Source organism: Rhincodon typus, chromosome 5 (genome assembly GCF_021869965.1).
Source record: "Rhincodon typus isolate 14 chromosome 5, sRhiTyp1.1, whole genome shotgun sequence".
NCBI lineage: Eukaryota > Metazoa > Chordata > Chondrichthyes > Orectolobiformes > Rhincodontidae > Rhincodon > Rhincodon typus.
The window spans coordinates 46587197-46609808 of NC_063336.1; the positions used below are offsets into that span (position 1 = coordinate 46587197).

General features: G+C 39.4%; 1 protein-coding gene across 3 annotated transcripts in view; it reads right to left on the reverse strand.

Moving 5' to 3' along the window:
* Nucleotides 1-13222: 13222 nt before the first annotated feature.
* LOC109935547 (4-galactosyl-N-acetylglucosaminide 3-alpha-L-fucosyltransferase 9-like) overlaps nt 13223-22612 on the reverse strand; it is an 83599-nt gene continuing 74209 nt past the window's right edge. For 2 of the 3 annotated variants that reach the window (XM_048597525.1, XM_048597527.1), the window contains one exon: nt 21241-22486. In XM_048597525.1, coding sequence (XP_048453482.1) covers nt 21399-22478 — 1080 coding nt within the window. In that variant the 5' untranslated portion in view covers nt 22479-22486 and the 3' untranslated portion in view covers nt 21241-21398. Of the gene's footprint in view, nt 13422-21240; nt 22487-22612 lie in introns of those variants that run through there. The other variant, XR_007262181.1, reaches the window with a different exon arrangement.

The window sequence follows — 22612 nt, forward strand, 5'->3', positions numbered from 1 at the left end:
ACCTCCCACCGCCACCTCCCCTGCCTGTCCCAAGATGTTTGACCAACCAGAAGCCAGAGGCTATGCATACTTGGCACTGACACTAGAGTCAGCAACTGCTGCCGGCAATTTACCCACTCGGGACCCAGGGTCACTGAGGGACCCAGTCCACTGGTGACTGATGACAGGTGGAGAATCACAGATAGAGGTTGTGAGGGAGCAAGGTCAGCAGAAAGGGCAGAAAGCTTGCTGTCGAAGGGCTCCCCACATGTTTTGCTGCTTCAGTCAGGCCTGAGTGCCTGACAATGATAGAGTCCTCTCTCCGCTCCAGAAGCCTGACAACAAATTGAAGAGGATCTGGTTCTCTGGCTTCTCATGGTCACTCCCCACCTACCGGGGGTGGTTCTTAATGGCAGCAGGATGAGGCTCCGAAAGGGACATTAATTTCTTACTTAAGGGCCTCAATTTGCAGTAAAACACAAGCAGGAATGCAGCAGGGTATGTTCTGCCAGACAATTTAATGGCCCCACCACAACAATTGCCTCAGCAAAGGTACCCTCTCGATCCCAGGACAAAGATAATAGATGTTTAGGGGTGTTTCTTCTTAGGTTGTCTAACGGTAAGAAGGAATAGCTGTTGTTGGAAGTCAAGGCATGATAGTGGGCACTGCCTCCTAACGTTCAGTTTCTCAATCAGGCATTGATCACGTCAGACCCACATCACTGAGGTGACACGCTGGCTGCACATTAACAGCGAGCAGGAATGCCAAATGGTAGCAGACCCATCTGTGGTCTACTTAATCCTAGTGGCGATTAGCCAAGGCCTTTCATTGGTGGGAGGGGGGTGGGGGGAGGTGAGGGGTTTGGGTACACTAGCTCCTGCCTAAGCTTCATTGATTGTTTCCTTTCCTGCCTCCAAATCTGCCACCTCCAGGAGCAGGAGCTTCTGACCATGACGTCAGTACATTTAAGTTCAGAAAGAGTTCATTAGGCCTATCTAGTTCAAGTTGACTCTCTGTGGAACTATCTGGGCAGGCTCATTCTTAGGTTTTATCCTTCATAGCCCTTTTAATTAAACAAACAAGTATCCGTCCAATTCCATCCAGAAATTATTCATTATTTCTGCATTTACCACTATATTGGCAGTGTGTTTATAGCTCTTTTTACCACCCATCAGTAAAATAAAATAGGATAGAAAATCCTTTATCATCACGTGTACTCCATTGTAAAAGTACAGTGAAAAGCATTTACAATGTCTGCTTCTGATGATGCCATCTTAGGTACAAGTACCTCTGTTCAAATCTTGTATAGAGAAGAGGAATAAAAAGTAGTTGCATTATTTTATAGAGTTTAAATAAATAAGTTAGAAATAAAACATCATTAAAGGATTGACATGTTCACATTTCTCCTGCTTCTCTTGCCCAAAGCCATAATATCTGTGTTCCCTCGTCCTTGTACCATCAGCTAAAAGGAACACTTTAACTATCTTATCTGAACCTCTCATCACCATCTGTGCCCAATTTGAGGAGGTTTTTGCTATGACCCTTTTATGTGCCTAAATGTGCAGCTCTTTGGCATGTGGGACAGGACATCCCATGATGTGGGACCAAGAGCACAGGATTTGCTTCCATTTCTTTTCTTCTCTGCCATCACTCTGCCTCACCATTAAGACTTTCAGACGAAAGCATGGTACAACTTAATGGACAGGTAAGCACCGGTGTGATTGATTGGTAGCAAGCCTCTCCCATTCTTTAATGTGAACATTGTCACATTTCAATGGGAGCTCCAGAGTGCTTTAGAACTATTTGTTTCTCGTCTTCCCCTAGAGTCTGAGAGTTGAGAAAACTGGACGTGGTGAGCAGGGACATTTTTACCCATCCAGACATGGTGTGTGGTCAGTCATAGTTGGTTTGCAGGAGTTTCATCTGCATACTGTAGAATTGGCTTCAAGAAGCACACCAGCATACATTCAATTGTCCTCCACAATCTGGAGAATATGGCCAAAGGACTGTTGGTGGAGGTTCTCTAGTGTTCCTTCTTTGTCTGTCTAACTGTTATTCTCTCTCTGGGCTGTATCCCCAACTGTATTTTACCCCCACACCTCTGCCTTCTGCATATAAACCAACATTTTCCTAGCTACCATCAGTTCTGAGGAAGGGTCACTCGACCTGAAATGTCAACTCTGATTTCTTTTCACAGATGCTGCCAGATCTGCTGAGCTTTTCCAGTAACTTCAAATTTTGGTTCTCCACTGCTCTTATGTGTTGCTGATAAACCAGAAATCACTGCAGTACAGAAGCAAGTGATGCAACTTTTCTGTACACTTTTATTGACTTGCTGAGGTCTTTATTATCAAATACTGTCTGGCTTAATTTGTATTTTATAAGATAATGGTTCTGAAATGCTTAATGTTGGAGACAGTATTAAGTTGTACCCAATCTGAAAATGCCAAAAGGATTCAGCTACAAAAAGGCAGAACATTTTGTCACGTGAAAACCTACATGGCATGTCTTTCAATGATCTTAGTAACAGCTGTGGTTGCTTGTTATCATGCTGTAAACTACATTTTGTTTAAGCAAAGATCCTCTTCTCATAAAGACTCCCTGGTGGTTTCCTTTCCTACCAGAAACCAAACAGTAACCACTCCAAACACAAGCTGGCAGTAAATGCAATTGCTGCTCATACAACATGGGAATAATTGTGGGCATTGTTGCTGAATACCACCAGGTCATAGTATTAAGAATTCTAGTGGAGGATTCTACATTTATCCAATTACACTGCACCTAATATGTTGACTCGCTCAACTTGTCCAAATCACTCTGCAACATCTCTGCATCCTCCCCACAGTTCATCTTCCCACCCAGCTTTGTGTCATCTGCAAATTTAGAGATATTACACTTAGTTCCCTCATCTAAATCATTCATATATATTGTGAATAGCTGAGGTCCAAGCACTGATTCCTGTCGTACCCCAATTATCACTACCATCGGTTAAATACCTGTTTATTCCTACTCTTTATTTCCTGTCTACCAGCCAGTTCTCTATTCCTGTCAATACACTACTCCCAATCCCATGAGCTTTAATTTTACACATTAGTGTCTATGCGAGACATAGCAAGCTATACGACAGCTTATCAAGACATAAAAGACATAACAGTTCAGCATCCAGGGAATTTCTGGAAAAGTCCATCAATGATCTTCACAAATTAGTGGAAAAAAGTGACTATAGAGCTTGGAGACTGGAATTATAAGAGCTGGAATTATTGTTGGAACTAATCATGGATCTTTGTCAGATCTATTACAGTTTGAAGAGATTTGACTTTGGAGAAAGCTACTCAGATTGTGCTGGAAGTAGAAAGCAGTAAGAATCACAAAGAAATCATGAGGAGATTGACAAAATTATGACAGGAGAGCAACAGAATTCATTCAGCTTATAATGTACACGAACTAATGTAAAGATACTTGTGAGAAGTCAGCACAAAAAGGAAACTAAGAGTGGAATCTTAATAGGCTTGAGTGACATGGACTATGGTGAGGTTTGTGGCAGAATCGCGCAACAAGTCCTGCAAGATATTATCTCGACATCAGGAACAACTTGCTGTATCTTTCATTTGTTTATCAAGTGGTGAAGCATGTTTCTCATTCAGCTGCAGTGAGATGCTAATTAAGTGGAGATATAGCTTGTTAAATGCCTTATTAATGTGCCAACTCACCTCATTAATATTCTGCCTTCTCTCTTACCAAACGAGATGTCACGAATTCTTGGTACGGAAGTCAGCACAGGTACCTGGCAACTTCAGCTCGCCACTGGTTGCGAGAGGCCTACATGTTTTTCACAGGCAACATCTCAGGGCACGATCCAATCACATCAGCTGCATACATACCTCAAACACAAACATTACAATTGTGCATTTGTCAATCCCTCACAAACATCATGGCATCTGTCTGATTCACTTCCAGAGCAATAAGGAGGCAAAGACTTGCACAGCAGAATGCACTGGCAACTGGAGTTGAAAGGATTATAGAAGTAGTGTTACAATTATACAAGGTGTCGGTGAGACCACACCTGGAGTATTATGTCTAGTTTTGGTCTCCTTACTTGAGGAAGGATGTGGTTACACTGTAGGCAGTTCAAAGGACGTTCACCAGGTTGATTCCAGGGATGAAAGGGCAGTCGTATGAGGAGCAGTTGAATAGCTTGGGCTTGTACTCACTGGAGTTCATAAGAACTGGGGGATGTGGGGGGTTGGGGGGTGTGGGGATCTGACTGAGGTATGTAAAATGCTAAAGGGGATTGACACAGTGGATGTTGAACACATGTTCCCCCTTATGCGACAGTTTCAAACAAGAGGTCATAGATATAGATTGAGAAGATGTAGGTTCAAAACTGAGATAAGCAGAAACTACTTCTCTCAAAGGGTTATAAATCTGTAGTACTCACTACCCCAGAGTGCAGTGGAGGCAGAATTCAAGAAAGAAATAAATATGTTTCTGATGAAAAGTGGGATAAAGGGCTATGGGGAGCAGGCAGAAGAGTGGATCAATGATAACCCCACCTCTCTCAGCATGCATTTGGCCAGCAGTTCCCTCTTTTTAAGTTATTGTCGCCAACTTCAGCATCACTTACAGGGGAATGGTCAGGTTGCAAGCACTAGTATCATGGTACCAATTGCCATTGGTCAGCACTTAAACCCTAAACACATTCACTCTGCATGCAATGCAAATGAACAAGGCAATGATTGAAAATTAAATGTAGCTGGAGATTGGAAAGGCCTGTGTTGGAAACGGATTTTAATGAGGATTCTGACTCCCATGTTCCGTAGCACAAATCGATATTTAATTTTAATATTATACCCAAACAGCGTAACAACAATTACATGCAACATGGACATCAGTCAGTGTCACATCCTCACTAACCTACACATCTAGTCCTGTGAATAAATGATCAATGATGGACAGCTTCATGGTCAAACCTAGGTCCTCCCATCATTTCGTGATGTTTGCCAAACCCTCTATCACCTGCCCTTGGGCTCTTACAATACATCTTATTGATCATATTCCAACATCAACTGTTATGCCTCTTCTTAGATATTTGCCAATTGCATCATTTATTTGCTTATTGCTAATGACTTTTCAAATGTGCTCATGCAATTCATTTTCCTTGCTGACCTTAGTACAGAAGATTTAAAAGAATGTTAATTTCTACCAATTATTATAATATTTGTAATATCTGCTCTAACACTATGATTCTGTGACAATAGCTTCCCTCTTAGCTGACTTCGAAAAGCCAGACAAACCCAGTCTCTCTGTCTAGCAGCTGCCTTTTACAACTTCTTCCATTTTGCTTGCCATAAGGTGGTTTAAAACAAATTCGATAACAGGGTGGACTATATTGTCATTACTTTAAATACTTTTCATATAGTATCTATTCAAATCCGGTCAATAGGAACATAATTAGGCACTTTTATAGCTCCATACAGTCATTAAAAGAAGATTATTTGAATTCTTTAGACTGTTTGTTAGGTTTGAAATGGCAATTGTTTATTCTCTCGAAGTCACAGTGACCCTGTTTCACAATTGTTTCTGCTCCCCCTTGCTATGTTATTTGTCTCTTGGTATTCTTACAAGGTTATATTGTTTACGCCTTTTTGTTGTTCTAGTCTTCCTACTGACAGAGAAAATGTTCCTGCAAATGTGTTTATCGAAACCTATCTTCTTGCCTAAGGATAACTGCCTACAGAAATCTAAATTTTCCAGTGTCTAATACATTAAAACTACTATTATTGTATGGGTATATGTGTCTAATCCGTAATTATAATTATGTAAAAGGCCTCATCTAAGGTGGGTCAAGCTTTCCCTTTCTATTTCATATAAAAATCGGAAATTTTAAATCAGACGGTTTTCATCTGAGCTGCCTTATCAGAGCCTTACAGTCTGCATTCTAGCCCCATCTTACTGAGACTCAGAGGCATTTTGTTGTCTGTAGTGAAACCCATGATTTGAGCTCAATGAAATGCTGCAACCATTTTCTCACACTCAGCCATAGGTAGATACAACGGTCTGCTTTGGGTATTTGTCCCTTCAGTGCCCTAACATTCAATGGTGGAGCAGAAAACAGGGCTGCTGAAGATACAGTTCCACTGCTCAGGCTAATCTGGGGAACCCTCCAATATAGTCTAGACAGAGTGTGCCACATCATCCTGGTGTGCTGTGCTCTGCACAATTGGAGCAAACAGTGAGGTGATGAGCCAGATACTGAGGAACTGAGGGAATTGGAGCAGTCTTCTGAGGAAATGGACAAGGACATTAAGGAGGGAGAAGTTTTCCGTGTGGATGACAAAGCTCAGGCGCTACAGGAGCTGACTGACAGCTGATTCCAGTAGATGAAAGCTGGGTGCAGCCGACTATCATGCAGTGTTCTAGTCACTGGTCATGATGCCAGCATTTGGTTTTCATTGTGGGTGGGAAACGGGCAGCGTCTGTTCATCCTGTTGTGTTGACGCTTCAGGCTCTGATTTCTGGCATTTGCAGTATTTTACATTTACATACACGCTTCTCCTCGCTAAAATGCAATGCTGGTTATCCTCTCACTCTTAATGACAATTATTACATTAATTGAAAATGGGCAATAAATGCTGGTCAGCCAGTTGCCCCCATGTCCCAGGAGAGAATAAGATAAATGTCCTTAGAATCAGCATTGAAAGGAGAATTGCTGACAGTACTCTAACCATAAATGATTAGGACCAAAATACAACAATTACTTGTACCCAAACTACTGGCTTTGAAACTGCACCATTCAAATCCTTTCCATATTCAGATACCCTGAAATCACTGACTTCTACTTACAATCAAAGACTCTAGAATCACCAAGCAACTGTCATAATCAGAGATCTCCAGGTTACCCAATCCCCATTTCAACCCCAAATATGTCTTTAACCTACCTGCAATTTCCCTAGCCCCAACCCTGTAGCCACACTGTTGTCACATGCCTCCACAGCCATCTGACCTGTTGCAATCTATTGCAGTCTCTAAGCAGCACAAACTACTCTGGAGTTGCCACAATTACTCTAAGGGATAAGCAATAAATGCTAGCTAAGCAGAGAGGAGTACATATCTTGTGAGTGAATAAAACAAAGATCCCCAACATGATCAGAATTTGTAAATAAGTAAATGGTGGACAGGCTCTGGGGAGTCAGGAGGTGAATTACTTCCTGTAGGATTCCTAGCCTCTGACTTGCCCTTGCAGCCATGGTATTTATATGGCTAGTCCAGTTCAGTAGCTGATCAATGATAACCCCAGGGTGTTGGTGCCAGTGAATTTTAAGAATGTTATGGTTATATTCTCTCTTGTTGAAGATGATCATTGCCTTTCATTCGTGTGACATGAATGTTTCCAACCACTTTTCAGCCTAAACCTGGGTAATATCCACATTTTGCTGCATTTGAACATGAACTGCTTTAGTATCTGAGGAGTCATAAATAATGTGTATTCATCAGCAAACATCCCCATTTCTGACCTCACGGAGGGAAGGTCATTGATGAAACCGCTGAAAACGGCTGGGCTTAGGATGCTACCCTGAGCATTTCTGCAGAGGTATCCTGGAGCTGAGATGATTGACTTCTAACAACCACAACCATTTCTTTTGTGCGATGTATGGCTCCAACCAGTGGAAAATTTTCCCACTGTTAACCATTGCTTGATATGCTGTTGTATTAATTTGTCTCTTCTGCATTTAACTGTATTTTTATTCATTTTCCTTTTGAGTAGAACAGAATGGATTTTTAAAATGGATTTCATTCATTCAAAATATTTTATTTGTAAGGATGGATTCAAAGAATTTCCTGCCAGTGACACAGGAGGATCACAGAAGAAATTTTGACCACATGAGCATAATAAAGTTTTGCGTACTAATAAAAGATCTCTAGATTAAAAAAAACCCTGAATTTGACAATTCCAAGAGGGAAAGAGTGAACATGTATATATCAAATAGTTTGGTTCAATTGGTAACAGAAAGTGAACACATCTCAACATTTGCTCTGAATTACACCAATTTGAATAACAAAGACACAAATTATTTATTGCAAGTCCTGTTTGTGCATAAAAAGGTCAGGGACTGAATCCTAACAGGGTTAGTACACGAGCAAAGGCATAAATTACAAAATAAATCTTTGATTTATTACATGAAATATATTAAATATGGGTCTACATCACAGAAAAAGGCACTTAAGTCCATCATGTATGTGGCAGTTAATATATTTCCATGTATACCAATAAAACCTCAACACTTCATAATGACACTAAGAAGCTTTGAAGTGGTGCTTAACATTTGACATATAACAAACATAAATACAGTCAGATTATTACATATGTAATTCTGACATACAATGAACAATTCATCCAATCCAAGTTGTAAAAGGCAGCTGCTAGACAGAGAGACTGGGTTTATCTGGCTTTTCGAAGTCAGCTAAGAGGGAAGCTATTGTCACAGAATCATAGTGTTAGAGCAGATATTACAAATTTGCTCCTCACCCAGCCAGTGCTATTGGCAATTTCTGCAGTATCTGGTAATTACAAACATCACCACATAAAATAAACTAACCGATTCCTCAATTTTTAACGTACAATTCCATTCCATTAAAATTTAATTGAAAAGGCTTTCTGATGGCATTGTTCAGATTCCAAAAATGGCAGGTTAATCAATTTGTAATCACCTTCCTTTACTACCTACATAACCACTGTCAAATTAATCAGAATAAGTTTTCAATTCTTTAGGGTGATTTATTTTGGCTTTTCTTGGTTGTCCTGATTTAATAAATACTTCTATAACAAGTTTATAGAAGCAAATGTAGCTCTCAGCATTTGTTTGAAATGGATCCCTTAATTATGGTTTGCATGTCAAAATATAATAGATTTTCTAATAACTTTGTGCTCCCATGGTGGGGATTTCTGTCAACATCACATATCATGAATTTGAGTATGGATAACAGACCCCTGCTGGATCATGCTTCTATATGACATTCTTTCAGTCTTTTATCCATTACAAATTATTCAAGATCAGACTTTCAATAAGGCTTTAACTGTAAGAATTGCTTCACATGCATCAGGCAGAGGAATATCTTTCAATCAGAAAACAAAATTGTCTGTCCTCTGCTGATGCCAGAAAAAAGGGTCCCTTGCAGAGCACAATCATCAGCCAGGGGTGAATTCCAGTTCATCAAATCGTTTTTGTACATTAATCAAGAGTTTGAAACTCAGCAAATAGGAACTGTCTTTTCTGAGAGGAGTGGAATGAAAAAAAACTTCCAAGTTCAAGATAACACAATGGAGTACATTTATCCAGTGATCTTCAGATCATCCTGATCTCAACAAAACTATCTTTTTTTACCATGTACAAATGGTACCATTTGACCAAGTATAATATCAAGGAGTCAATGGCAATTAGGACAAGTGTCCCTCATTGGCTGGAGTCATATCCATCACAAAGTCAATCGTCTCAGATCAGGATAGTGTCCTAGGTCCAACCGTCTTCAATTCCCTCATCAAAGATCTTCCCTCCATCATAGAGTAATATTTAGGGATATTTGCTGATGATTGCACAATGTTCAGGACCATTTTATGACTTTGCAGATACTGAAGCAGTCCATGTCCAAATGTAGCAAGATCTGGAAAACATTCAGTCATGAATCAGGCTCTCCAATGTGATTAAAATCTTGGTGCAAGATTCCCACATCTGGCATAAACACATGCAATATCAGTGATGTGCTGCCCATGGCCAATGATGGACATAGGCCTAATTTAAACTATATCTGTGACCTGTGGGTACCAAATGGGTAATTGTTTCAGACCTCAGAAAATTGACCTATTACTGCACAAAGTTGTTCAACATGTAGCTCATCCTCTTTTTCAAATCCTACAAATCATGGCCTCACCCTGTCTCAGTTACCTCCTTCCATCTCCTTTTATACTCTTTGAAATCTGATCAGACCTTTTATGCAACGCTATTTACACTTCAGCCAAGAAAGCAACTTGCTTGGTTTTCTGTATAAAAGGTTTACTTTCTGGTGGCATAGTGACCAAAACAAAACTTTATAGGTGAGGGTTCAAAGAATAGATTTTAATGACTTATTCTGCTGGCAAAAAGGTTTTATTCTTGGAGCACAATTTCAGGAAATTGACCTTTAATGTAAGATCATGATCAAGCATCAGTAGAATCTGATTTTAAACAACTTTAGACTCCTTCATAATCCAGCACTCTGTATAAACAAATTTGAAATGACAACAATACCATTGGAGGTCACTTCCTCATGTTTTTCTTTTCAGTGTAGAATAAAATTTGAAATTCAAACCGAATATGTGAAAAATTATCAGAACATTTATTTGATTTTGATTGTCAATCATTATGTTTTTAATAGCCTTTTGTAAGTTAATCTGTTGCTGCCTACTAAGAATGCAGGAAGAACATTTATATTTTGGCATCATGATGCAAATTCAAACTTTTGCAATGATTTTTTTAAGAGCCATAGAATCATAGAGCCATACAGCATAGAAACGGGCCCTAAGCCTTTGGCCCTCACTTCTATGCTGATCAATAAAAAACCAAATTACACTGATTCCATATACCTTCACTTGGTCCATAGTCTACTATGCCCCGACATTTTAAGGATCCATCCAGATGCTTCTTAAATGTTGCAAGAGTTCTTGTTTCTCAGATAGCATGTTCCATTATATCTACTACATTTGAGGCGGTTTTTTTTTTCTCAGATCTCCCCTAAACCATTTGCTCCTCACCTTAAAGCTATGCCCTCTGATCTTAGACACATCTACTGTAGGGAAGAGATTTTCATCTACTGTCTCACAAACTCTGCTGCTCATAATTATGTATACGTCAATCAGATCCCCCCTCAGCCTCCGATGCTCCAGTGAAAACAAACCAGTCCTATCCAGTCTCTCCTCATAACTGAGACCTTCCAACATCCTGGTGAATCTCGTGTGTACCCCTTTCCAGTGTAATTACATCCTTCCAATGAAGTGGCAGCCAGAACTGCACAGAGTATTCCATCTGCTGCCCAACCAATGTTTTATATTCTGCTAACTTGGTTCTCACAGGCTTGTTGAATTCTCTACTGCATTTCAAATTTAGAGCAACTGCAATTATGTCTTGTGCTAACTCTCTAAACAACTCCAACTCTGTGCAAGAATAAACAAACAAATTGCCACTGAAGCAACTAAAAATGTTCCTTGTGGCATTCTTCAATTAATGGTATCTGTTTGCAAATGGAAAAATAGAACTTTGTGAAGATCAGAATAATCTGAAGAACGCGGGGTAAATGTATTCCACTGTGACATGTGCCTGGGTTGCATTTGTCCAGCTTTTTATGTACAGGGCATTCCTGGTCCACTTTCCGCATTGCTGAGTGGATGCCTGTGTTTAAATGCACTGGAACAGCTTGGATAGGATATGGCTAGTTCTGGAGGACAGGTCCTTCAGTACTTTGCCAGAATGTTGTTAGGGCCCATAACCTTTGTAGTGTCCAATGCCTTTAGCTGTTTCTGGGTATCATGTGAAGTCAATTGAATTGCTTGAACACTAGCATCTATGATGCTGGGGACCAGAGGAGGATGCCAAGATGGGTCATGCACTCAGCACTTCTAGCAGAAGATGCTGGCAAATGATTCAGGCGTATTTTTTGTATTCATGTGCTGGGCTGTTGCATCACTGAGAATGGAAATGTTTGTAGAACCTCCTCTTCTAGTTGCCTGTATAATTATATGCTGTCATTCATGACTGGATATGACTGGACTGCAGATTTAGCACTGATCATTTGGTTGTGGGATTACTTAGCCCTATATATTGCGGGCTGCTTATGCTGTTTATGAGCTCAGTGTTGCTCAGTGCCCACTTTGGCACCTTATTTTCAGGTATATCCTTGGTCCCACTCCAAATTACCTCCTGCTATTGTCACTGAAACAGGGGTGATCCCTGACTTGATGGGAATAGTACAGTGCAGGATATGCTGGACTTTGAGATAACAGATTGTGGTTGAACACAATTCTGCTGTTGCTCATGATGAATATGGCTCACCATAACTCATCAATGCCTGGTTTTAAGTTGCTGCTGCTGATGCTGAGATCTGTTCAAGAAATAACCCATTATGCATGATGACATTGACTCACATCACTTTGGAGGATATCCTCATAATGAAGGCAACACTTGTCTCCAAAATAAATGTATAGTAGTTTGCCTTATTAGTAATAACATGAGCAGGTACATCTGTTGCAAGTAGATTGATGAGAATGTCAATTACTACTTGCTGCAGGCCAAGTATAGTGTCTATGTTTTTAAGGACTTGGTCAGTAGTGGTGCTACCAAGTATCTCCTGGTCATGGGCATTAAAATACCCCAACAAGAACACATTCAGTGCACTTGAACTTCAATATGGAGGAGAAAGTATCTATCAGCTGAGAGAAGTGTGGTTGGTGGTAATCAGCACAAGGTTTCCTTACCCATTTTTGAGCTGATGCCATGAGACTTCATAGGTTCTAGAATCAACGTTGAGGACTCCCAGAGCAACTTCTTCCCGATTATACCAGTGCCCCTGCTGCGAATGTCCTGTTGGTGGGAGAGGAAACACTCGGGATGGTGATGGTGGTGTTTAGCAAATGTCATTCTCTTAGAATGACAGTGCCAGGCTGTTTGTTTGATTATTCTGTGGGACAGCTCTCTCGGTTTTTGTACAAGCCCCCAGCTGTTAGGGCAGAAGACTTTCTACAGTTGTCAGGGCTGTGTCCGTTGCTGCTGTTTCCAGTGCTTCACTTGATGCCAGGTGGTCCTTTTGGTTTCATTCATTTCTTTAGGCTTTTTAGTGGTTTGATACAACTGAGTGGTTTGCTATCCATTTCAGACAGCAGTTAAGTTAACCACATTGCTTGGGTCTAAAGTCATACGTAGGCCAGATCAGGTGATGGCAGCAAATGCTGCTTCTCTAAGGGAGTCAAACGAGTTTTTATGACAATCAACACCAATTTCATGGTCACCATGAGACACGCTTTTAATTCGAAGTGTATTAATTGAATTAAAATTTCACCATCTGCCATAGTGAGGTTAAAATCTGTGTCCCTAGAGCATTAGCCTCATCTCTGAATTATTAGTGCAGTGATAATAACACAACATTACCTCCCCGCTGCCACTCATGAATATACTGCAACCTCAGAAAGTGCATAGTTTAAAATTGTTTTTATTCATATTTCATTGGAAGATTGTGAACTATAACAAGAGAAAAATAAGGAACTTCATCTGCTTTATGATTGACAGAGAATATTTGACCTGTTGGGTGAGAGTTCAGAAAGCATATCTTGCCTCTCGATGTCTCAAGCAGCGAAAGGCAGCAAAGAACATCATAATCGTGCATCTGAAAGCCATGACAGGTCTAAAGATCACGTAACCTATTTTGTCAAAAAACACATTATGAGGTTCATTCCACTGAAGTATTTTTTTCATTCTATAGATTTAATATATGACAATGGAATAGAATTGAAGAATATCCTTTAATTAAAACCTAATATTTCAATATAAATCAGAGTTTTGTCAAAATAAATCACATTTCTTCAATATACAGAGAAAAATGGAAAACTTAACCAAAGAACATTTAAATACAAAGAAAAAACAATGGAAGATTGTATTTGTAAAGTCATCATGTAAAAAAATTAATTATTACTGTAAAATCCAATATTACAGCTTAGTGCTGCAAGAACATTATTGCGTCCTATAAAATAGTAGGATGAGTCAGTACAACATATGGATTTAACTTGTGATTTTATCACCAAGTTGTACAATGGCTGATTGATTCCTTCAGAGAATTTAAATTATTTCTTCATATAACTAAAGTCGAGCAAGGGAGATAGTTTTGCTTTGCCAGGATATTTAAAGTTTATTTAAAGCAAGTTCTATTGTGCAATTATAACATTTAAAAATTATAAATATTTGACTTTGAGCAGTTGATTAATTGAATAATTTCAGTGCATTTGTTTAGAAACTCTATTTCAAATTTCAGAAATTAAAAATAGGTCTATCGAAAAATAGTATACACCAGTAAAACATACAACACAAATGTCATGCTGATGAGATGAAAAGTTTTTGATAGTTGCTGTGAGTAAACCATTCATGACATTAATGTAACGCTTGTAGCCATCTCGTTAAATAAACTACAGAGAACAGCTTACAAGGTGATATAGAATAAGCTGTCTTTCTAATTGAGAAGAAGTTAAACTTTAGGCAAAGTGAGGTTAGCATGTTTGTCCAGCAGTTTCAATTCAAGTTAATACGTTAACCTGGTAGACCTCGAAAACACTTTCGATCAATTCATTTCAACCTAGCTATGGGCTTAAATAGTAAGAACAGGGTGTGTTCAGTAAACACGAATCGAAGGGAGTATTTTTGAATATAATTTCTGTATTACCTACACTTACAAGTCTTTAAGAAAATTCTCAAATTCCATCCTTTACTCTCCCCAGTGGCTGGAGGACCACCATGTGCTGGAGAAAATAGAGGGGAAGCTGCTGAAGGGCCAGGAACAAGAATAATACCACAGTTTAATGATGACTCCCTACAAGTTCATCTCCAGGCTAAGGGCGATCACTGGGAGGTCCTCATACTTGCTATCAGAAGAAGAGATTGCCCAGCCAGACCACAGCAATCTGAATGGGAGTCTCACTGTGAGAAGCCACAGTGTTGTCCACGCGACATGGGTGCAGTGTTGCAAAAGACCTCTCACTATCTGCTAGGCTGAGTGTGCAGCCATTTTGAAGATGGGCGTATATGGAAAGGTGCAGGGATGCGAAGTATATCAAGATTACCTTGTATCTTGGGAAATGCATGAGGTGACATGAAGTAGACATGCTCTTCTTCATGACATTTGGAGAATTCTGGGGGTGGTGGAGGTGGTTTATGAACAGTGACATTTTTCATTTGGCAAATAACATTGAGAAAGAACATATTGGACATCCAAAGGAAATATGACTTTTCCAAAGTTGATTCATCATGATATCTCTTCTTTTTTATCAGAGAAAAGGCATGTAATACCTGAGAGTTTGTTCAAGTAGGTTGTGGCTGAACTAAGATTAGTGGAGTAGCAGATAGTGAAGGGGACTGTCGGAGAATGCAACAGAATATAGATAGATTGGAGAGTTGGGCAGAGAAATGGCAGACGGAGTTCAATCCAGGCAAATGTGAGGTGATGCATTTTGGAAGATCCAATTCAAGAGCGAACTATACGGTAAATGGAAAAGCCCTGGGGAAAATTGATACACAGAGAGATCTGGGTGTTCAGGTCCATTGTACCCTGAAGGTGGCAATAGAGTGGTCAAGAAGGCATACGGCATGCTTTCATTCATCGGACGGGGTATTGAGTATAAGAGTTGGCAGGTCATGTTACAATTGTATAGGACTTTGGTTCGACCACATTTGGAATACTGCATACAGTTCTGGTTGCCACATTACCAAAAGGATGTGGATGCTTTGGAGAGGGTGCAGAGGAGGGTCACCAGGATGTCGCCTGGTATGGAGGGCACTAGCTATGAAGAGAGGTTGAGTAGATTAGGATTATTTACATTAGAAAGACGGAGGTTGGGGGGGACCAGATTGACATCTACAAAATCATGAGAGGTATAGACAGGGTGGATAGCAAGGAGCTTTTTCCCAGAGTGGGTGATTCAATTACTAGGGGTCATGATTTCAAGGTGAGAGGGGAAAAGTTTAAGGGAGATATGTGTGGAAAGTTCTTTATGCAGAGGGTCGTGGGTGCCTGGAACATGTTGCCAGGGGAGGTGGTAGAGGCGGGCACAATAGCGTCATTTAAGATGTATCTAGACCGATACATGAATGGGCAGGGAGCAGAGGGATACAGATCCTTGGAAAATAGGTGACAGGTTTGGACAGAGGATCTGGATCGGCGCAGGCTTGGTGGGCCAAAGGGCCTGTTCCTGTGCTGCAATTTTCTTTGTTCCTTGTTCTTTGTTCTAATCTGCTGATTTTTATGCCGATAGAGGACAAAGTGCTTGAGTTGGCAGTAAACCAATGGAGTCAGTCCAGTGGGCAAATTGAAGATAGAAGTCAGCCCTGGGGTGGTGAGACTTCAATGCATATTGCTTTCTCCCACAAAGGTAGGGTAAAAGGGGCTAAGGAGCAAGTGGGAAAGGCAACAGGGAGAGTGCTTGGATTGGAGAACTGCAGAATTTGGGGTGAGAATGTGTGCATCAATGTCTATGGCAGTGAGGCTTAAGTACTGGATAATATCTTCTGCTGGTGCTAGTGTTTGTGTTTATAGGGACTATACATCTCTAAAGTCATCTCAGATGATAATGATGCCTCTCATTCTCTTTGTTTGCTTCCCTCACATGTGAAACTTGAGCAGCTACAGCCACAGGCCCCAATGGACCCATGTCAACCTTTGAAGAGCAGGAGATTTTGAGGCAGATCCATGCTCCGTGCTGTTTGTGCATAAATTGGGCTATGTGGAATCTATTTGCCAGTATGAGCTCATGATTGTGGCAAGGCTAGATTCACAGACTGATATAATGCAGGCCTCTGAGTGCTGCACACAACCTCAATGCTGACCCCCAGCCTGAAGATGAGCTGTCCATCAGGTGAAAGATGATGGATGGACAGTGTGAGGTAGGTAGGGATATGGCAGAGATTCAGAGGGTTTGCACTCAATGGTGCAGACAGTGGAGAAGGCCATCCAGAACATGAGCACTGTGATCACTCACTCTCCAGAAAGCATGGCTTCCTCATTGAGCAATTGACGACTAAGCCGACAGGTCATTAATTGTCTAAAATGTAAAACTATCATCAGCTGAATTGACAGGGACAAGAAGTATATGTCTCCTGCTCCAATCTAAATGCTTTCTTGCCTCTGGCAGGTGTTTAATTTGAGCCTGTTCCATTTGTGTTGACCACTTGCTACACAGTCTGGAGTTCAATATTTCTGCAATAAATGATTAAAAAAATGTTGATTTTCAACAAATGATTGAGTCTTCAAACCAGTTGGATCACAGAATAATATTGTGATTAGAAGCTGTGGAGCTGGGATAAAGTCAGCTCATTAATTTTGTGTCCACTGTGTTTAAGGATCAAACACGATGATACATTTTAAATAAAGCCTTGCTAATCCACTCAAATAGGTAGATATTTACAGTACTTATAAATTTCATTATTTTAATCCGAAATGTAAATGAAATAGTATTTCTCCAGTTAAAATACCAGTTTTAAAAGAGTATGAAAGGAGAGTCAGCAGGTCTGGCATAATCTGAGAAGAGAAAATCAGAGTTAATGTTTCGGGTCCGGTAACCCTTCCTCAGAACTTGAGGAAGGATCACCAGACCTGAAACGTTAGCTCTGATTTTCTGTTCACAGATGCTGCCAGACCTTCTGAGCTTTTCCAGCAACTTCTGCTTTTGTTCCTGATTTACAGCAAAAGCAGTTCTTTTGGTTTTTTTATGAAAGGAGAATGGCAGACCAGTTCACCAGTAACCCAAAGAGAGAGTACAAAAACACTAGCACAAAAGTTTAATAAGAAAATGAGAGAGCGAGAGCAGAGTGCCAGTCTATAACTTCAAAGAGGAGTGACCATGCTCCAAAGAGATCAAACATGATGTCACAGGGAAACAAGTGATTGCTTGGTAATAATTGCCTTATTTCTCTTCTTATTAGCAATGTATTAGTAATTATAAGGTTTATTAGTTGTAGCAGCAGTAAGATTTCTTATCAGTAGCAAAGCATCATAGTAGGAGGGTTTATCAATTAGTTACCTGGACACATTGTTCCAGAAAGGAATCACTTCCTATTGGATAGGATGCTCTGATTTGGTTGGTGATCAGGGACAGGCAGGTCGGATGAGCCATGTAAGCATATTGAGAAGGTAGAATTGGAGGAGTCTTGGTGCCTGTAATTGTCCAAGAGGACTGTGGTTTTTGCAGTTTGTATTGATGACAGTAGTAGCAATAGACTTTCACTGACCACACTGATCGTGGTACCCTGGTGCAGGAAGCCACACAATTAGAAGCAGTAACTACATAGTAATGGCCAGTATAGTCACAGTGTGGACAAAGTTATTTGTAGGACAGAATGTACATACTTAAGAGTGAAAAAGCTGAGAAAGCCAGAAATTGCAAAAATGATAAAAAGATAAATTAAAGTCTCTGTATCCAAATGCCTATATCAATTATTAAAAAAAGGACAAATTATTAGCACGGAGAGGAAATAAATATATAAAATCTGATAGTCTGTATAAAGACATGGTGTAAGGTGACCAAGGAGATGACCTTAATGTTGAATGATATTTTGAAATCTGTGAAAGGTGGGAAAAGGCAGTGAACTAGCTCTGTTAGTTAAAGATGATATTAGTACAGGAGTGAGACTTGAACTTAGCTTGAAAAAGCAAAATGTGGAATCTGTTTGGGCAGAGGTAAACAATATGAAAGGGAAGAGGTCACTTGTGGTAGTGATATATAGACCCCATAACAGTATATATTCTGTCTGACAGAGTATACAGGAAGAAATAAATGGGGTGTATGTGGGACGTACTGCAATAGTTATAGGCAAATATAATCTACGTGTAGATTGGGCAAATCAGATTTGCAAATACAGCCAGAAAATGAGCTCATAGAGTGTATTCAGGACAATTTCTTAGTGCAGTGTATTCTAGCATAAGTTATGGAGAAGAAAGCAGGCTATTCCAGATCTGGTGCCCTGAGATAGGATTGATTGATAACTTCACAGTTAAGAAACCTCTAGTAGGCAGTGATCATAACTTGATAGAATTTCATGTTCAGTCTGAACCTTGGTTTCAGGTGAGAAATCTGGGACTAAGGTTACTGCTTTAAACCTAAAATAGGTAAATATAAGGAAATTAAGGTCGAGTTAGCTGAAGGGAATTGGAAGACTAGGCTAATAAGTAGGACATCATAGATACAGTGGCAGAATTTTTGAGTGATGTTTAATAGCTCAGACATAATTAATCTCAATGAGATAGACAATAATATTTTGGAAAGAATGCTTACTTAATAAATGAGTAAGTTAAGCATATCTGGAATTTTAAGAAACACTGTAAAGTACAAATTTGCAAAGATTAATGGTAGTTCAGAAAATTGTACAGACTTTAACAAACAATAAAACCTCTCTAAAAGGTAGAAATTAGGGTATGAGAGAAGTATAAAATCAGATAGTAAGAGTTTCTACTAATGTATAAATAGAGAAATGAGTAATCAATGCACGTGTTAGGATGAGTGAGTCTGCTGATGAATAATGGAAAACAAAGAAATAGAGGAAGAGTTGGACAGATTTTTGCATCTGTCTTTACTGCAGAAGACTTAGAAAATTTAGGTACTTGAAAGTCGAGAGGCAAAAGAGAGAGAAGAAATCAAAATATTCACCATTACTAAGAAAAGGACTTTGGGAGAGTATTAGACCAAAAGGCTGACAAGTCCCTAAATACAGATGGTGTGCATCCTAGGGTCTTAAATGAAGTGGCTGCAGAGATAAAAGCTGCACTTCTTATATTCTTCTAAAACTCCTTACCTCCTGAAGAGTCCTAGTATGTTGGAAATATCAAATTTAACACGTTTATATAAGAAAGGAGGGAGACAAAAAATGGGAAAAATAGACAGTTGACCAAGCATCCGTCACAGAGAATTTGTAGGACTCCATTATTAAGAGGTACAGCAGGATATATAAAATTATAAAGGGATCAGGCAGAGTCAGTACAGTTTTATGAAAGGGAAACCATACTTAACTGATTGATCAGAGTTCTTTGAAGGAGCAGCAAACCAGGCAGATAGGATGAACTGCAGATGTTGTTTACATGGATTTCCAAAGGTATTTCATAAAGTGAAACATCAAAGGTTAGTATATAAAGTCCTCATGTTGTAATGAGTAACATATCAGCATGATTAAAAGATTTGTTAGCCCACAGAAGCAGGGATAATTTGTTTTTGTTGGGTTGGCAAATTTTAATTAGTAGAGTATCACGGGCATCAGTGCTGGGGCCTCAGTTATTTACAATCAACATCAATAAATTGGAAGAAGGAGCCAAATGTATGGTGTTGAATTTGTAGATGACACCAAGATAGGCAGAAAAGGAAGTTATCAAGAGTCTATAAATTGATCTAGGTAGGCTATGTAAATACTTTAAAAATTGCTAGATGATGTATAATATGCACTTCAATTAGGAAAAATAAAATAAATCATTCAAATAAAGAAAGATTGCAGCATTCAGTGGTACAGATGGATCTGTGTCTCCTGGCACATTAGTGATAATGTGCACTTCTGGCAAGTTATGAAGAAGGTCAATGGAATATTGGTGTTTATTAAAAAGAGAATACAATATGAAAGTACCGAAGTGTTTGTTGACACCAACGATCCACTGTTAATTTCTTGAGTGCTCACCTTTGATTTTTTTCATTCTGTGCATATGCCAGTAGAACAAAAAAAGCTGATTTAAAAATAAACTGAAAATATCTTGCCTGGTGTTTTTTTTTAACATACGCCAATTGACACTTTCATTCAAAACTTTTCATTTTTGTGTGTCTGCTAGTTATTAATCACTTCTATAAAATTTGTTTGACATTTATTGCTTCCACTGTGCACGCTCTTGAATGTCAGCAGCTGCAGCCAAAATGTAGGGAAACATTACTCTGGCTGTGCAGGCACTCAAATAGGCCACATCTGGAGTAAAACGAACATTTTTGGTCTCTTTATTTGAAAAAATGGATATAATTGCATTAAAAGGACTGTTGGAATTCTCTTCCTGAGCTGGAGTAAAGGAGATTGGGGGGGATGGGTGGTGGTGGTGGTGGGGGTGTGTGGTTGGAGAGGGGGTGCGTCATTACTTTTATTAAAAATTGAGATATTTTAAATTTCAATAGAAAAGGGGGTCAAGGGTTGTGGGAGGCAGGCAGGAAAGTGGAGTTGAGATCACACTTAGATCAGCCATGATCTTATCAAATGGCAGAATAGGCCCACAGGCTGGAAAGCCTATTGCTGCTCCTGTGTCATATTGCTTATTTCTTAAATTGCAGATTGGGTATATAATCTGTTTCAGAGCATTTTCCCTTTTAACTTGTGTAAAGACTAGTTTTCCTAATATTTTTCTACAATGACAATGAACGACGAAATTCTTTGAGAAGTTTCTTTAAAATAAAATCATCAAGCTTCTAAATTAATTTCATTTTTCAGTAGATGTCCCCTTCAGATCAGAAACCCGTGTCAGAACATGAAAAATTTTTACATAACCAGATAAAATGGAAGCCTGTGGATGTTTTATCTTTGGCTTCAATAAAATAATTGATTGAAAATATTTTCTTTTGAGGAAAGAAGTCAATTGAATCCCATTGATATGACAGATGATCTATGGTATTTGCTGGAATTTAATTCCAAAACCATTTCTCTAAATTGGAAAATGATCGATATTCTTGATGCTGTTTTATATTCTCACACACATTACATGCATGTTCATCCCAGAAATGAGCTATCCGCACTGTGTAATACTTTCGCCACTTGAAGAAGTTCATGTACAAGTCCTCATTATCATTCAGCTTATGCAGGTAGGCTGCAAGTTCTTCAGCTGATTTGAAATCGTCCACATGAATAAAGGAATCAGCTGGAACGTAATTTTCATAATTTTTTCTCGATGGACCCAAGACCACGGGCACAGTGCCTGCAAGCAAGGTGTTGTAGAGCTTTTCGGTTATGTAATCCTCATGTACTGAGTTCTCAAAGGAAAGGTAGAACTTACAACTAGATATTGTAGGGATCAAATCTTTAGAGTTCAGATGTTTTCTAAAGGCTTGACCGTAAGTATTTATATTAATGTATTTGGATAGTTCTTTGTAATACTTCGCTCTGGCATGGTTAGCGTTCCAGTTGCTTACAACCCAACACAGTAGATAGCTTTTACTGGGCAATTTAAAATCTAATGGGACTTTGTTCATTGTCAAAGACCCATAAGGCATTTCGATATCTGCATTCCGCCGATATGTCAAGGTCAGGTTGAACAGTTTGTTAAGTCCAGTCCTTTTAGGAGCATGGCTAGGTGACTCCAGGTTCATCCAAACCCATTTCTGAAAAGTTGGCCGAGGTTGTGTGGGCAAGTTGGACAAGTCCCCAGTTATGTCTCTGTGATGGAAAAGGACAGCGTGCGACTTGTTAAAGAGGCTCCTATTCGCAGTCAAGTGACAGTCATGGATGTTAAACTTGGATTTACAAGAATTGAGCTCAAATTTCTGACCAAAAGGCCAATGCCAAATGAGCACAATAGTTTTATTCTCTTCAGCAACTCTATCAAAAGTGTTGTTCACATCTGGTGCTGGTGTGGCAGATTTCAGTGCAGTATAAATCCAGATGTTGGATGGTTTTACATACAGCAACATAAAAGTTAAAATACAGCTCAAAGTGATGATGGTCATTAACAGGAAACGGAAAATCTCTTTATTGGATACTGATGTCATAATGTCTCCTGAAAAGTAAAAAATGAAGACTATTAGGATCCTGAGAACATTGTGTCTCTTCCTTTCAAACTGCATCAAAATTCAGAAAATTTGATTACCAACGTCCATAATGGGATGGTGATTATTTACACAAG